Source organism: Dromaius novaehollandiae, chromosome 2 (genome assembly GCF_036370855.1).
Source record: "Dromaius novaehollandiae isolate bDroNov1 chromosome 2, bDroNov1.hap1, whole genome shotgun sequence".
NCBI lineage: Eukaryota > Metazoa > Chordata > Aves > Casuariiformes > Dromaiidae > Dromaius > Dromaius novaehollandiae.
The window spans coordinates 86,687,268-86,705,477 of record NC_088099.1 but is presented as its reverse complement, the minus strand read 5'-3'; the positions used below and the strand labels follow the sequence as shown (position 1 = coordinate 86,705,477).

Below are 18,210 nucleotides of genomic sequence, written 5' to 3'. Positions count from 1 at the left end.
CAATGACTGTTTTGCTATATAGAGCTAATCTGGGACCACAGAACAGCTAATCATCTCCTGCCCTCCTCTTTTCCTGGGGTTAGTGGATGTGTGAGCACAAAAGAAAATATGTGTAAAGAGACTGAAGTACTTGGGAGTTTGGGAGGCGACTTAATTAGCTATCTTGTCCTATATTTTTAAATGTCATTCCTGTTCCTATATTTAATAATTCAGTTAAGGAACCAAGAACCTACTTGCGAATGCCATGTATTGCATCATCCGGAATGTGTTACAGGGATAGCTGCCCATATGACCCTTGCAACAAATAAAGTTTTTCCTCCCAGTGAAGCTGTACTTTAATGATGGATTGTGTGTTAAAGAGCCTTTCTCTCTGATCACTCAATAATTTGGAGGTGAGAGCCGCATAAAGCTGTTTGTGCATCAAAGGGCACATTGCTCTGTCACCTGTTCCATTTAGCAGGAGATCATATTGCAATTTGCAGTCAGCAACTTTACTTTTAAAACTGTATTGTCACTTCTTTAAGTGTCTGGAGGAAAAAAAGTCTTTACCTTTATACTTTTTTTTTTTTATTTCAATCTTGTGAGGAATGGAAAGGAACTCAATGGCAAGAAAAACCTTTATTGAAGCCACAACTTGTGTTCTAGTATGAGCTACCCAAGAAAGACTTAATAGTTACTGATACCTAAGGAAGAACCTTTTTCCCTGTTGCGCTTTGAATTGCTGTTATTTTATTAGGTCACGTGCTCTCATCTACTACTCAGTAGTGAATAATGAGTGATCTTAGGAGAGAGCTTGCACCCTGCTAGCCCTGGAACATCATGCAAACCCAGTGTTTCCACATCTTTCTATTAATACCTTAAATGAGTTACTCAGGCAGAGCTTGGTGGTAAAAGAAGGGACACAGCTGTAAGGGAAGAGTCATGAAACAGCTCGCCTAGTATAAATTTAAAATCCTACACCAGAAAAAGCATATAGATTAATGCAACTATGAGCAGCAATAATGTGCTGTAACCTGTCTTGCATTAGAAAGGTCACAAGATGAGAGTTAGCTGTGGCTCTAACATGACAGTTTCTGAATAATAATGCAGAGGATGCTGTTTAATAACTTACTGTAAAATGCAGAAGGCTTGGGCAGCACTGTGGATCTTCAAGCATTTCACTTCCTTGTTTTATAACTGGGGAGATGATACAGGAGTTTTTTACTGCAAAGTCTCTGAAGTATGCAATATTATCTTTGCCATACACTTGCCTCAAGTGTTTTTGACAAGAGGAGAGAAGATGGCCTTTCTGAAGCAAAATGCCATGCCAAACTCTGAACTCCTGGCAGATTTGTTCGGGTTGCTGTTGTTGACTTTTTGCTGCCCTCACATTCTACTTACAATTTCAAACATTCGCTTGTAATTTTTTTAAGAACTTAAGAACATCCATACCCTGTATCTTATTTCCAGCAGTGATCATCTGCTCAATTCTAGAGAAGAATAAAAGGAGAAGGCAAGTGTTTGGTGAGGTATCCCATGAATACTCTCCCAGTCTCCAGTGATTTCTGACTTAGGCACTTTGTGAGTCATTAGCCGTGTGCATGTAACCAGTAGCTCTGAAAAGATTTCTCCTCTGTAACTTAACCACTTCTCAGTAGGGTTCATTTGTGCAGGTCTTCAGTATCTGCACACCTAGTGACTACAAATTCCACAGTGAAAGTTTGTCCTGTGTGAAGAACCACCTCCTTTTACTTCTTTGGAACCTGACACCTCTTAGCTTCATTTCATACCTATTACTTTTTACACTGGAAGAGAAAGTGAACAGTTAATTCCTATTTATGATTTTGACATTTGCCATAGCTTTACAGACCCATATCATAGTCTCCCTTAGTTGTCTCTTCCAGATTGATGAGTTCATTAAACAGAAGCCATTCCATAACACTGATCATCCTTCTCCTCCTTCTAAACATTCTGTTTGCTTTTTTAGCTATTCTCACACATCAGCTGCTATGTTTGTGGAAATTTCTATTATAACTCCATAATCTCATTGCAAAGTGATAATGGTCAAATCACAGGCCATAATTTTAAATGTGAAGTTAGAATATTGTTTGGCCTGCACGTGACTTTACACATAATCCTTTTTCAAGTCGATCTTGACTGGTGATAAACATTTTCTTTGAAGTGAATCTAGTACACTTAAATAGTCTCTAACCTTTATGGGTTTGAATGCCACAGCTACCCCTTAACTCTTCTTTTTACTGACCTCCTGATTTTTTGCAGTCTTCCACTGAAGGTAAGCCCAGCTATGTGGGAGCGGAACAGTTAACTCCTGTTGGGCTCACAGGACCATGAAGTGCTTTACAGTCTGTGCTGGAGAGCCACTGTTGGACTGATACACTTTGAAGGCTTTAGTGTTACCAAGTCTAACAAATCACCATCTGCCTCTCCTCCCAGGGTTTCCCTAGGAAGCTGTGCCTTGAAGCAGTCATTGTTCATATCTAAGTGTAGTCTGTGCATCTGTCTGATATGACGTTTGCCCAAACTATGTAGAATTAATTGTAGTCTCTCACTATTATTACTTTTGCATTTCCTTCTCTAGTATCCTTTCTGGTCTCCCCAGCAGCTGAAGTCAGTGACAATCAGGTGACTGTTCATACACACTTGCCACTGCATTTCTCTTCTCCAGGCTGGAATTTTATACTTGGGGGTTACTTGTTGATGCTATGAGATTGCTCTCCTGGTTTTACCTTCAGGTTTCTTTAACATATATTACTACTCCACAGAAGGATAACCTGCTTTATCTTTCCTCTATACTTTCTGTTCTGTTACTAAAATATCCGTTTGATAAACTTCTTTCCACACAATCTTCTGCTATGCGTGTGAGGTGAATATTCTATTTTAAGGGTAGATGTCTAAGTTCTCCATTTTTTCCTTAGACTAAATCATTATGGTCCAAACTCTGACCTCAGTTATAGTCTTGAAATCCAAATTGGTTTCAGTAGGAATATTAACATTAATGTTTATTCATGAGGTTGTTCACAGAACCTGGATTTTCTCTTCCATGTAAATGGATCATCTTCTATTAAATTCATTATGGTCCAACAACTTTACGGAGTGTATCTTCAGGCCCTGGTCCCACACTTACCATTTGCAGTTTTAAGCAGCCTCGTTGAGATCATATTTCCCATCACATTAGATATCAATGTTTTTTTGCAAAGAAAAAAGTCAAAACTTTTCAGTTCTGAGTCAAACAATTTTTATTCTAAAATCTTAAAGTGAGGGAGTTTAATAACACTCAGAACAGTATTACATGCACATGAGACCTGTACATTTAAGTCTTCATAAGTACATAAGTCTTCAAGTTCTAAGTTCGGGTATTCTTTGTGAAGCTGAAGTTGGATTACCAAAGTTTGCAGTCCTTTCTTTCTCAGGGATTTTTATCACCCTTTTATTTTTATCCTTTGCTGTGGTTAGATAACTTTAAATCATCTTTGTCCCATCCATATGAACTGATGGTTTTGGTAGAAATAGTGGTTTTCATCTATGCTTTTGAAATAGAGCAGACAGTGAAGGGAAAATTGCCTATGAACTGTTAGACAAGAAAATTATTTGCATTGATTTTTTTACTGGAGACAGAGATTTCTTACAGAAAAAATATGGAATGCCTTTGTACGTCCAGATGGGAAAAACAGTGGGTGATTGAGCACTTCACTGCTAGACTGATAGGTGATTCTTCATTTTCTGGGGACCATAAGGAATATTTCTAGCTGAGAAAACCACTCAATGGCACCTAAAACTGTTACACAAAAATCAGATGAACTGCATCTCCTGCTCACAACATGCTATCTGCCCAGGTCATTTTTTTCTTTTCTTTCTTTCTTTTTTTTTTTTTTAATCTTCTATTATTATGTTTTGCTAGTGTAACAAGGGAAATTCATTTTCATAGCTTTTTGATTCTTAGAATAAGCATACCAAGAATGTTGTAAAATACTGTGGAATGTACACTCTCCACAATGTAAAAACATGGATTAAGATCTTTAAGAGGAGACCTAGTAATATTTATATTATTTGCAAAAAGATTTTTTTCATGAATGTCACTTTCTATTTAAATTCTTAATAATTCTATGGTTGTCATGATGCCTGTTACCATGATACCACTAATTTTTTTGGTATAGTAGTCCAACTTTACAAACATGCGTGTTCCTAAATTTTTACAGTCGTGGTGTTTTAAAATTCAAGATTTCTGTCTAGAACAAACAAAACATTGAACAACACTGTTTTCAAAAACTCAAAGTATACTGTTGCTGTATGTAAATATTCTTATTTCAAGTATTTGCTATTCATATTCCAGATCTATGCAGTACAGTAAATGCCATGCTGATATAGAAAATAGTAGTTATTATTAATTGTTATTATCATAATCAGTTACAAGTGGAGAGACTGGAAAAGCTTTACTACTATACAATTCAATTTAATAGGAATTTTTGATAAGTTCCATAAATGTAAAATTTAGATCAAAGTTATTTCTAGACTGTGAACAAGTACTGGAAGCTAATGGTTCCTATTCTTACTTGTTAACATACCAGCTGTTAGTTGCCAAAAAAATAAGAACGAGCCTTAAAGCTTGTTTATTATCATTCCAGCTCCATTATAATGCCAGGGGAAAAAGACTACTTTTAAAACCAAACAGGTTAATACCGAAAAATAATGTGTTCTAAAATAATAATAACCTAAAGGAGAAGAATATCTTTCCAGCTGGTTTATTCTATAATTATACGTGCTACCTGCATTAGCCTGTTTGCACTAAGCCATTTTCTGAAAACTATTGCTGGATTTGTAGCATTTTGCAATGTAGTATGCACTTGTAATATTTTGACAAAGTAATATATCTTTTTCTATATGTTTGGTTTTAAGAGAAAGGCTTATGTGCCCAAAGCCTTGCAGCTTTTTACAACTTCATCAGCTAATCAAATGATCAGCATTACTTCCCTTTCTCTGCAAATCTTGCTTTTATCATATACTTTCATAACATATCAGGAGGGAGATTATGGCATACCTATTTAGACTGAAGTCACTGAAGATTAAGAACCATCTGAGTAATGCCTTACTAGGATATGGATTACATTACTTTAAGAAAATACCTAAACCTTTTCACTGTATGTAGGTGCTATGTCAAGCAAACTTCATCGAGTAAGGGAGAAGCTTCTAATAAAGACCTCTTTTAGTACAGAATGAGAGGAACTAAACTGTGATGGCAAGTGATTCATCTGAAACAGATAAAGATAAGTCTCTGAAATACTGATGGTGACCAAACATCTCGTCTTGCATTATCTGCGTCTGCACAACACAGCTTTCTTTGCTCCTGATGTGGCAAACCGATAACCTTGCCTTTCACACCCCTAGTGAAAATGCGCTGTTCTCATGCTCAGTGAAGGTGATTCATGTCCTGATCTAATCACGTAGCAGTCATTCTGAACAGCTGAATAGCAAATAAGTATAGAGCAGTTTTGAAAGATCCAAGTGATTGATTTGTATTTCTACATGAGCTACTGTCTGATCAATTCTGTAGGAAGTCTGTCCAAGAGATCTGTATTAAAATATAGTAGTAGGCAATCATAGCCCTTTGGTTATTTTTTCTTTCTCTTTCCCATTTTTTTCTCCTAGGTGTAATAAGAACAGCTTTGCCAAATATGGACAGAGAAGTTAAAGAACAATATCAAGTTCTTATCCAAGCCAAGGACATGGGAGGACAGCTGGGAGGATTAGCTGGTACTACCACTGTAAACATTACCCTCACAGATGTCAATGACAACCCACCCAGATTTCCTAAGAGTATGTAGTATTCTAAATGCATTAATTTTCAAATAAGCATTACTTAATGCAAGAAATTCTTTAAATAAGTATTTGGGATATACAAAGAAGAACTGTATATGATGAAAAAATATAGAATATATAGTTGTTGTTTTCTTTAAGAATATAAAGCTCTGTTTACAACTGTGAGTTCTGAAATTTTAAAAGGAAACACATCATCATTTTGCAGGGCCAGCCTCAGGCCAAGAGTTCATTTCATTTACACTTTAAAATGATTTGAGAAATAATATTTTGTCAAGGGAATGCAGATATCCTCTTCAAATGATGGATAGTTCTAACCTGAGACTTCCAGGTACCAAAGACAGAACTGGCTCATGCTAAACATTGCTGCTATGATAAGCAGGTTTAAATCTTTTACACATCTTGGCTGAGAAGATTAAATCCATCCTTGAAAATACAGCCTCAAAATTGTGATCATTCATTGACAATTTATATCACTTTATATCAATTAGTCTAAATGAGGCTTTTCAGAAATATGCTAATTTAAAGTCTTGTAGTCTGTATATGATCAGCAGAAGGATTGTCATTTACAGTGCTCCTTCAAATTTGCTGAAGTTCTGTATGTTTTGTATGTTTGAAATGCAGACACTGATCAAGCATAAACCTTGATAACTATGACAGAACAATTAGCTACTAAAAGTTGTTAATAAGGCAAATTAGTATTATAACATTTGTGATTTGCGTGAATTTACAGTAAGAGCATGGCAGCTTTATACTTGTGTATGTCTTTCCTTGTGCGTGGATTGTAATTCTGCTTTTTGTATTATAAATGGTCCTTAGGTACCAAACCATACCTGACATTTCACAATTTTCTTTCATGTATAAATTCTTATTCTTCCTTTCATCAGTATGAAAATAGTTTGCATTTCTGCAGGAATATAAGAATGACCATGCTAAGACAAAGATCCACCTGGCCCGATATTCTGTCTCCTACAGTGTCATCTAGAAGATATACATAAGGCATATATCTATATAAGACATACTCCAGAATACTTCCTCAGTTTCTAACAATTTTTGGCTCAGATGGTGTCTTGGTATTCAACAATCCTCAATGGATTTTTGTTCCAGCAAGTTGACCAGTTGCTTTGTAACCCATATAAAATTTCAGAGTTTGTGACATCATATGTTAGCAAGTTCCAAAGACTAATTATATATGGCACAACAAACAGCTTCCTTTTGCTTGTTTTGAATCCATCCCTACGTATCTACATGTATGCTGACTCCTGCAAAGAATTCAAAAAGTTATGTAAAATATGACCTTTATTTAGAGAAGCTGTGTTGAGTTTTCTCTGATACTATCCATACAAATATTATCTGATATTATTTATGTATCCACTACTTCTGCTCTTACTAATTTGCCCTGTGCATGTCAGGTATATCCTTCTTTAGTTCACCAGAATTCCCTGAAAATCTTTGAAAAAAAAGAAAAAAAAATCAGTGTTATATCAGCACCTCCAAGTCTTCATGTGGAATAACCCCATGCACCAGTACAGACTGGGGGTTGACCTACTGGAAAGCAGCTCTGTGGAGAAGGATCTGGGAGTCCTGGTGGACAGTGGTTGACCATGACCATGGCCATTGTGGCCAAAAAAGCTGATGGTCTCCTGGCATGCATCAGGAAGTGTGTTACCAGCAGGTCAAGGGAGATGATCCTTCCGCTCTACTCAGCCCTGGGGGGGGCACATCTGGAATATTATTTCCAATTCTGGGCTCCCCAGTACAAGAGAGACATGGTGCTACTGGAGAGAGTCCAGCGTAGGGGTACGAAGATAGTTAGGGGCCTGGAGTATCTCTCTTAGGAGGAGAGGCTGAGAGATCTGGGCCTGTTTAGCCTGGAGAGAAAAAGACTGAGACAGGAGCTTATCAATGTATTCAAATATCTAAAGGGAAGGTGTCAAGAGGATGGGGTCAGACTATTTTCAGTGGTGCCCAGCAACAGGATAGGAGGAAACAGGCACAAACTGAAACACAGGAAGTTCCCTGTGAACATCTTCTTTACTGTGAGGGTGACAGAGCACTGGAGCAGGTTGCCCAGAGAGGTTGTGGAGTCTCCTTCCTTGGAGATATTCAAAAGCCCCCTGGATGCGATCCTGTGCAGTGTGCTATAAGTGACCCTGCTTGAGCAGGGAGTTGAATTAGATGATCTCCAGAGGTCCCTTCCAACCTAAACCATTCTGTGTGATTCTCTGTGATTCTGTATGTGCCAGGGTGGTTTTATGTAAGACATTACATATCGTAATAGTTCAGCTATTTCATCCTTCAGGCTCTTGGGCAAATACCATCTAGTCCCAGTGATTCATTACTGTTTTGACTATTTATTCCACAGCAGCTTCTGTAGCTAATTTACACTTCTCTCATAGATTTCCCCTGAAGAAGGGTTCCAGGGTAGAAAAATTCCATAGCTATTCTACACTGAACACAAAGAAAAAAATGTGTTAAGCTTTAAATCTGTGATCGTATTTTCTCTGAGCATTCCTATAACTTGATTTTGGATTGGTCTTATGCACTCCCTCTCAGACTTTCACCTCCAGATGTGTTAAAAGACATTTCTTATAGTTTATATGCCAGAGTTTTACTCAAACTCATTATTGGTCTTCCTTACTGTGCTTTTATAGTTAAAGCAGCTTTTATAGTTCTTTCTATTGTCTTCACTCAGACACATTGTTTTTTTAAGATATGGTCTTGCTTTTAATAGCTATGTTGTTTATTCTTACTGACTTGCTTTTCCACGGGTACCAAACATTTGCTTTGCACCTCCAAGATGGTGTCGCTAAATAGCATCCGCACCACTGCAGTGATTTAACTCTCTCAGCTATCTCATTCAGATTCTTTATAACAATATTTCTTAGTTTTATTTATTTCCATTTTTTTATTTAACTGAATACGACCATCATGTAATTTGAGCACTTATTGCTCCTGCATAGATATTAAAGCTAAACTCATTATGATTGATGTAAAATTTGGGTGAACTAGAGAACTTTTCCTGACTAGCTAGTGTTAACACTGTTCTCTTCTTTGAGTCTGATTTGACCTAGTGCTTCCTTTAACACATATCATTATTCCTCCACTGATAAGGCCTACTTTGCATTTTGTGTATATTTTGCTCTTTGGTATTGGATTGTCCCACTGACTTTGCTCTTTTCATCAGATTTTTAACATGCTTATTATGCTGATGGCCTTGTTTAACATTGGGCATTAAAGCAAGCCATACAAGTTCCCTTTTTAAAACTTCTGGCATTATATTGCTTTCTTTCTTCTCATTACTGGATCCTATTTAGATTGTTTTCTGTTTGATCTACCTTTTCTGCATTTCCTTCTTGACTACCATTGTCTTTTGTAACATTCTTTAGTGAAAAATACAGAATTATGGTGACTGTACCCTTTACTTGAACTGTGTGCTTTTGCATTTTTTGAACTGTGTGCTTTTCTGCACCTGCAAACTTTCCTGAACTCTTCAGCTAGAATCACAATGATGATTCAGTCTAATCACATTGGAAACTTTCTAAGCTTTCTGAAGCCTGGTTTTCTTATGGCAGCTTTTGTACAGACATCCTTTCTTCAGTAAGTGTCCCTAGTTGCCAGGAATGTGAATCCCTGCTCCTTAAACCTTTTTCTCAGCTAGGCGTTAAAACTTTGCCCCTCCATCTTTCTCTCCCTAATTGTACATAGTGAGACAATTTTGGACTATGTTACTCTGGTTGTCTTCAGCTTCAGCTTCTTACCTACCAACCTAAATTTTGCCCCCAAGACCTCTGTCCAATCTTACCCTATTCTGTCAGAACTCACATGGACTGTAACCACTGGTTCTTCCTTGTGTTTTCTATCAGCCTGTCAAAACACTTGCAAGGAACTCCACCTCCGCTCCACAAGGGAATCATCGCAGAGGGTCCCTTTGAAGTAACGTTCCCACTGTCTTTATGCTCAGTGTTCAAAGCACCCCCCATTGCAATCTGTCTGCTCCTCTCAGCTGGAATCCCTGCTGCTAGGAGGTTATAACAGGTGCAAGAGGAGATCTTACAGCCTCTCGAAAATTGAAAAATTCAGTGCATCGGCTAGCTCTTTGGTGCCAGTGTTCTTTCCTGTGTCTGATTTTCAGCTGTACATTTGACTTCCTTTGCTGCTAGGGGCTTTAGTCATTTTCTATTTCATTGCATGCCTTCATCTACCAGAGTGTTACAGAAAATATACTAGTTTCACATATGTCAGAAAAATTTCATGAAACAGAGAAATCATGGGATATATTTTCCTCTTTGAAGAAGATAGCCTTGAGGTCTCATTTCATGCAAGGACTGTATTTACGACTTTTTTGTCCAATCATTGCTATGAGGGAGCAAAAAACCCAAGAGACCAAGCTTGTCCTCTACTTTGCACAGGAGTAGAGTTGAAAACCTTTTCCTTCCATTATATCGAATGTCACAGAAGCCAAATTATAGCAGTGGATCTCAACAAAACAGAGGAGAATAATATCTAAGGTGCATGTCGATACTGGAAGTAATAAACATTTAGCATGGCTTACAGGCTAAAATGTCAGTTTGGGTGCACCAGTGTACTGCAACATGCTTAATCAAGGCAGACAGTTAACTGAAATATTCGTTTTTTTTAAACATGTTACGGAGGACATAGTTAGATTGTGGTAGATTAAGGACTAGAAAAAATCCTAGTGAATGGGGAATCACTCAGTCAGTCCCAAATGATTAAGTGGTATGTGAGATAATGTATAACATGCCTGAAATTCATAGAGCCACCCTGTTAATTATGGATACCGACAAAAATAATTAACAGGAAAAAAAAGTTGAGTATGAATTTTATTTCTAATACTGTAATTTTATTTTGTTTGAGTTTGCTTTTTGAAAACATTGCCATGAATCAGAATTACTGCTTGATAGAGAATGGAGTTGATCATTTGCTTGACCATTATAGCTAAAGGGATATTTATACATGATTTTAGTTTATGTGAAAAACAAGCCTTTAAAGTCAGGTCCAGGTAGGTCCCAAGTTTAGGCCTGGCAAGACCTAGAGAGTCCTTACTATTCTTAGTTGAGTTGAGGCCTCCAGCACCACATCCTTGGCCAACAAAGCCAGCAAGTGCAGCCTTAAAAAGGGGAATAAAGTTCCATTAGCAGTAACCAGTGCTGGATAGATGTTTCTGTGTTACACAATCAGGACTGCAGTTTCCCAAAGTACTTATGCCAAAGATGCCATGCTCCAGATTATCGTACAGAATAAAAAGATATCCATTATAGCAGAATAAAGTTTAAACTTATTTTCCAAACTCAGTCAAGATGAAAAAAAAATTCACAGCAGAAGTGGGAGAGTATCTATTATTAATACTTAGAAGAAACTACAATGATAAATAATGCATTACAAGCTTTCCAAAAAAATGCTAGCATGGAACACCTTCATCTCATCAAGGGCCCTTTATGAAGACAGGCAGGTTTGAGTGGGATATCAGATTACAGTGATGAAAAGCCATCGACTATCCTGCTGAACACAGGATTTTTTATTTAATACCTCTGCTTTTGAACAGATTCATCAGGGAACTCCCACCTTGTATGTCTCTCAGTAATGAGGAGATGCCTGTGTAACAACGGAGAAACCTCTAAACATCACGTATTTCTGATTGAGTTGTCTGACCTGCAGGTATCTCTTGGCCTACATTTCAGAAAACTGAGGCACTTCGGAAAACTGATATTTTCATAATAACTGGAAGGAAAAATAGATTTCGATGACTTTATTAGTAGAAATGTATTTCCATGAGGATTCTATATGTCTGTCTTGCCTGACTCATTAGGACACTGATTTTCTGAATTACTGTGCATGTTTCATTACTAAACATAGAACTTGTTTGTAAACATTAAAATAACTGTTTCATAGCAAAACTTGATCCTTGCAAAAAAAAATTAAGGTAAGGAGTGAAAGAAAATGTACTTTTTATATAATAGTAGCAATGTTTAAGCAATTAAATGAAAATTTGACATAACACAACATTGCTTTTGAACAGAGAAGAGCGGATAAAAGCTGTTTATTTGTAGGCATGCACCTTGGTTCAGAAGGGACCCAGACCCGATGGCCTTTCTTTCTCAGCTACTTGTGTACATGATAACCGGTTAAATAAAAAGACAATTCAGCAAATCCTTCCTGGAAGCTAATGGGCTAACTCTTAAAGCATCAAGTGTTAGACAATTCCGATCTAGCCACAAGGACAGTTGTGGCTTGTTTCCAGCTCTTAAAATAAGGTTCAAGAAAGGATGGATGGATTATATTTACTTCAGCATTTAAATGACAAAAGTTGTATAATTAGTTGGTATAAATTATACATTATAGAATTAAACTAATTAAGTGAAGTGGTTGATTCATATTTTGTAAGGTTATGTGCTTCAGTTTTCCTGTCTCTTTCTTTTATTCACTGGTGACAGAATGACTGTGAAAGCAGTTTAGAGAGATAAAATCTTATATGCAGAACAATAAAGGCACACAGGAATGGTCTTAGTCAAAGGAATACTATGACTTTTTATTTTAATAGGGCATAAATATACTTTTTACAGGATAAAGCCCTGATACAGAGGAAATGTCATTAAAGTTTAAAGTATATATAGTTTTTATTTTGATATTAGGGAAGAAAAGACCATTCTCAAGTGTCTTATGAAGTCAGATTAGTTGGTTTTATTTTTAAGGTGTTGACATTCCCTTAATTTATTTTTTTTAGTGAACAGAACTATTTGGCTAAAGATGTATTTTATAATATCATTTCCAGCCCACTGGAGGATTCATTGCTGTAGGGCAATGATTGAAAAATAATTTTAATGTGAGTAAAATGAAATAAGGATTAGACCCAATAGTTTATCTACCCGTATTATATAATTTTATCTACCATTGGCTTTCAGATGATAACAGCTCTCTGTTATGGTCAGAAATTATCCTCTCAGGGCTGTTTGGTGACCACATTTTAACATGTTGTGAGGGCTCTAGAGCTATGACTAGCCATCACAAAAGTGAGGTTTTGCTATCATCAGTCTTTCCAGAAGTATCCCAGTGAAATCCATCAAGATTGCTTGCATAGAAAAAGGATGGCTTACTAAAATGCTAACATGCTTGGAAATAGGAAAGGAACTATTCATCTTTCTGGTAATGATACCTTAAATAATGCAAGGTTGAAGGACTGGTCCTAAGACCTGCACTTCATCTGCCTGTTAGTTTATTAGAAAGTTGGCAGCTAATTGGATTGGGATTTCAAGAGTAGATGGTGCAATGTATTTCTTAGAATTTATTAATTAGAGAAAGCAGGGCAGATGGAAACAACAATCTTACAGTAGACAGGAAAAGGAAAAGGAAGCACATAGAGAAAAGTAAACAAAACTGATAATTTACAAACTGGAAAAAATATTTTTCATCGATGCAATTTTAGTAATTTCACTTCCAGAAAAAGATAGCCTTATAAAAGAGAGCTAAACAGTTTTCTTTCAGTCATATAGCCGTTGCATGCTATTTGAGTGATCTATTGTCTGAATGATCACTTTTCAGTTATGAAATTAGGAAGAGAGGTTGCAAATCATTACCCTTTAGATAGCATCAATTTTCAGCAGTTATTTGTTGGTTTGCACTATATTTTAAAGGTCTTACATTCAAGTATTAAAAATGTAGAACTACAACTATTTCAGAAGAAAAAAAGCAAATGCTTATTACAGAATAAACTGCCTATACATACATACATACTCATACACACTCTATGGATTGAAAACTCTCATCATTATTATTTACTTTTATGTTCAATTATCTGTAGGAAGCCTGATACATCACAGAAATTGCACACACACTATTTAGCAAAGGTTTGTATAACAGCATATATAAAAAAAGCATATATAAAAGCAAGTCAACTTTGTTCACTCAGTAAATTAAATATGGCAGATTCCATTCATGTGGCCTTGTATCTGTCTTGCTCAGATTTCATTAGAAATTTGGGTTCACATGCAGAGCACAAGTAAAAGGCCTTCTGGTCCACATGAAATATACAAACAAAACTCTTTTAACCCACTGCTTTGGATGAGTGTAGTCAAGTTCCTTCTTTAAAATACGGGTCTACTGACCTATGAGAGAGAAGTTCCTCAAATAATAGTGTCTGCCTTAAAAGATTTCAGAAAAATGCAACACTGATCACCCCCAACAGTGAATTAGACATCTACAGAAACCCTGGAGAAGACTGTGTGATTAGCTAATTTTTCTGTTCAATAACCTAAAAAATTAAAATAATAAAAACAGAGGTTGTGATTCTAAATAAGAAGACAGGTTAACTCCCCTGTACTTTGACAATTTGCTAGAAAAGTTACTTGGGATTAAGGTTCAGAGCTTCTATCTGCCTAGTTAAGAATCTGAGACAAGTGGGCCCAGCTTTCTGGGAAGTTATTCTACCTACTGGGTTTTAGCTAGGGAAGGATGGCTTTCTGTGAAGCTCCTGTTAAAAGCTGTTGTGCTTTGTATACAACCCTTGTACGTTCCTTGGCTCTCAGAATGAGAATGAGTCCATCTTCTATTGATTAAAGCATTTGCCTGGCAGACAAGATGCGCTAATTCTGTTCCGGCAGCTAATTACTTATTTTATACCAAATGGGAGCCACTTACACAAGACAGGTAGACAGATTCATTGCAGACTAGCCTACAGCCAGTGGTTAGGTGGGAGACAAAGTCAAAGCCTGCTCTGAATCAGAAAGGAAGGGAAGTTTGAATCCTGGTCTACTCCATCTTTTGTTAATTTTCTAACCACTATACCATAAGGTAAAAGGGAAAAAAGCACCAGCTCTTTATCTTTACAGGTTTTGTAAATCAAGCTTCAATCTTTTAACATCTGGTCAGAAAATACTAAGTCAGTCTGATTTATCCATTTATCTGTGATTTTTGAATAAACCAGAACTGCATTTTTTGAGGTGAACACATATCTTAATCAACCGCTTCAAGGAATGATGGAAGACAGGAATGCAGAGGACATTATAATTTTGGATTTTAATACCTGGCAGTCACTTAACAGTAGCTATGACACCAGCAAAACAATAGTCAAATCAGTATGTGCTTGAGTACATGAACAAATATTTGCAAATTGTATTTTCCCAATGTTCGTACAGTAATCAGGGGAGGATGCTGGAAACTCTTCTTCAGTCCAAGTTCCTTCCAAGTCTCTCATCTCCATACTATCAACATCTCCTTCACTTTCCTCCTCATGCTGTCTTACCTTACATCCAACATATACTCGTCTCCCTTATCCTAGAAGAAACACAAATTTATTCTTGACCACACCTTCATCTTATAACTGCAGTGTAGCCACCTCCTCCCCACATCTTTTATCCCTTAAAATGCTGCTAAAATAATTTTCCATTTGTTGGCTCACTTCCAGCTTTGAGTCTCACCACATTTTGCTATACTGAGCTCCTAGGTCTTCACCATCCCAGATAAACTCTTTACAGCTCTGTCTGGTTTGGCTTGTCCACTACACTGTTATCGCAGTGACCCTTTCCTGCTGTTTCCATTTGAGCAGCCCATGTTAGCCACATGTTGGCTGGCTAGTCATATAAATGCCTCTGTATTTTTTTTGTTCTACTCCAGCACTTAATCAGTGTGATTATAGATATTTTTATATAGACTAAAAGAACAGCCTGGGGGAGTATTATCATGATATGCTGCAAAACAGTTAAGAACATGTACATTTTCAGTACTGTAATGTGGAAGTATCTCTAAGAAAAAAATACTTAGAGCTACTTGCTCTGAGTATTGGTGTTGCTATGGCTGTGGTGGTCAAAGTATGCAACAGCCCATTTTATTTTGCTTGTGAAGATCTAAAGAAGTATTTGTTTGGTGAAAAGCTTTCCCGATCTCTTTTTTTCTAACCATAGCAGCTGTGCTGTAAGATTGCTCTTTGTCTAAATTGCTTATGTATGCTTGGCTTTGTTTTGTAGGAATAGCCATAGGAGTAAAATTAAGCATGTATGCAAAAATTTGCAGGGCTGGGGCTTTTGGTCATTGTGTATGGACTAAGTCTTGTCATGTGCTTGAGCAAGATTTGATACATCAAGGACCCAGTTTTATTTGCCACTTTTGACTATTCTATTATAAATGGTATTTAGTAACTATATTGCTTTTACTAACAATTATGTGTCTCAGAAACTTTGCTAGTATTATAATAAATTGTATTATAGTTGTGAAAGAAGTGCAAGATTTGGGGGAATTTGCTTTCCAAAGAGTTTTGCTAGTGTGTTTGTGTATTTATTTACATTTTAACAAGGATACTTGAGTCCAGAACACAAAACGTATTTTCCCTGCAGTTGCATATTATGAGCAGTGATGACTACCAATGACTATGCTGACTCAGCTGTGACTAGAATATTATTTTCTTAACCTGCATCTGTACTACTAAAGAGTGTCAGGAAATGTTCCTGGATTCTTAAATCATCTGTACTGTTAAACTGTTATAACAATCCCTGGCACGGTTTTGGTGCACGCCAAATAAAGCTTTCTCAGACAAATTTGGGGCACAGGGGAGAATTAGGACAGATCAGGAACTACTCTGTGTGGTACAGAGTAGTTCCTATTCTCTTCACTTTCCATGAAGCTGACCTATTTTGGTGTGGGTAAGAGAATTTAATAACTTGGAAATAGGCCATTCTATATTGGCTGGCGTCCATGTCACAGAATATAGCTGGGTACATGAAATTTGCTTGTACAGATGTAAGTTTTTGAGCCTCTGCTTTGCTATTGAGGCCACGCAGCTCATCTTTATTCACAGCATCAGACAGTGATGTAGATATCTCTTATTGTTTTTGTGTGTGTAACATAAAGGATGAGTTTACACAAAGTTCAGCATCTCTTCAGGTTTCTATTTATATTGATGCCAACTTTCTCCAACTTTTCTCTTACTCCTTTTCATATCAGAATTCCTCAAACACTTTCACTAAGAGCAGATATGACCCAGAAAGTGGATGTAGTCTCAGTAAAAGCTCCTTAGAAAGCTCTTTAGGTATGGTAGTTGTCATTGTGGCATGATCTTGATCATAAAACATTTTGAAGAGTGAAACATTCTGTTGAAACTGAACAATGGCCCCAAACCCACTAAAGCATAACATTAAAAAAACTTGAGAATTAAAGTGGGGGGAGAAATATTCAGTTACCATAGAATCTGAAGAACAGTAAATGTTCAGTAAATTTTACGTCTGCCACACTCATGTTGTTGCTGACTTTTTATAACTTTCTCAAGCATACACAACGAGCAAAGGCTGTTTTTAGAGGACTGTTTTGAGTACTGGCTGAATGAAATAAAACCTCTTTAAAGCGCTAAACAGAGAGACTGAGCCCTCAGCTGCAAAGCAGAGCACGTAAATGAAAACAAAGAAAAAAAACCCTCTTTCTTGGTATTATTCCATAACCAAACAAAATACAGATAATTCGTCAATAGGTAAAATGTAATAGTCTGACAGCTCCATAAAAGCAATAGTCCAAGAAATATAAATAATGACAATAGTGGTTAGAAGTTAAATATTACCTATTGATCATAAAATACTCTTGTTAGTCTGCACTTATCCATTTTATTTCCCCCTCCATCATCAGGTTTAAGTGGTATTTGATCATTAACAGCAACTTTTATGTCAGTTATTTTTAAATATTTTATTATAATAGTATTATTAGTAACAATTATATTTTACATCTGCTGCCTTCTGGATAGAAGGTTAAAAACAAAAATGTTTCATAGAAATTCAACATCCTTTGGCAGAGAACATGATATTCCTTCTGCCCCAGTGTGTTTTCTGTGGGGAGTAGTGAAGAAATTATTCATTCAAAACACAGAGAGTATTTAGACTGAATGAATGAAATTATCCATGGCAACCTTGGGACTGCTCAAAGGCACTACAAGTCTCCTCTTGCTCTCTGATACTGAAGAGTAGCTAGGGCTACAGATTTAACAGCATGGGGTCGCCTTGCAGTACCTTAAGAGTTGTTTGCAAAGCGACTCAGAGACTACAGTGTTTCTTGCTGCATCACTAACATCATTTCTAGCAGCATCTGCCCTCTTCCTGGAGGCCTTCTGTCCAAGTAAGAAATCAACACAGCCGTTCTGCTTCTGAGTATTCGGGTGTTTTTTCTGAAAATTTAGAGGCTACCGTGCAAAATGAAGTGAAACAGACCATATGCCATTAATTATAATCACAACAGTTTAAGCTCACAATTTTCAGAAATACCTAACAACCACAGCTGTAGTCAGATTTTCAGGAGTGCCCACATCTCGTAAAAGTGTTAAATGAGATGCCTAGATGTTCAAAAGTGCTTGCAACAATCCAAAGGTTCCTGCTGACAACAGTAGGAGCTGTAGATACCCAGCACATT

General features: G+C 36.8%; 1 protein-coding gene across 2 annotated transcripts in view; it reads left to right on the top strand.

The window, feature by feature from the left end:
* CDH12 (cadherin 12) overlaps positions 1–18,210 on the top strand; it is a 791,024-nt gene that overhangs the window by 713,969 nt on the left and 58,845 nt on the right. For both annotated transcript variants that reach the window (XM_064506878.1, XM_064506879.1), the window contains one exon: positions 5,644–5,811. In XM_064506878.1, the coding sequence (XP_064362948.1) occupies positions 5,644–5,811 (168 nt within the window). The remainder of the gene's footprint in view (positions 1–5,643; positions 5,812–18,210) is intronic.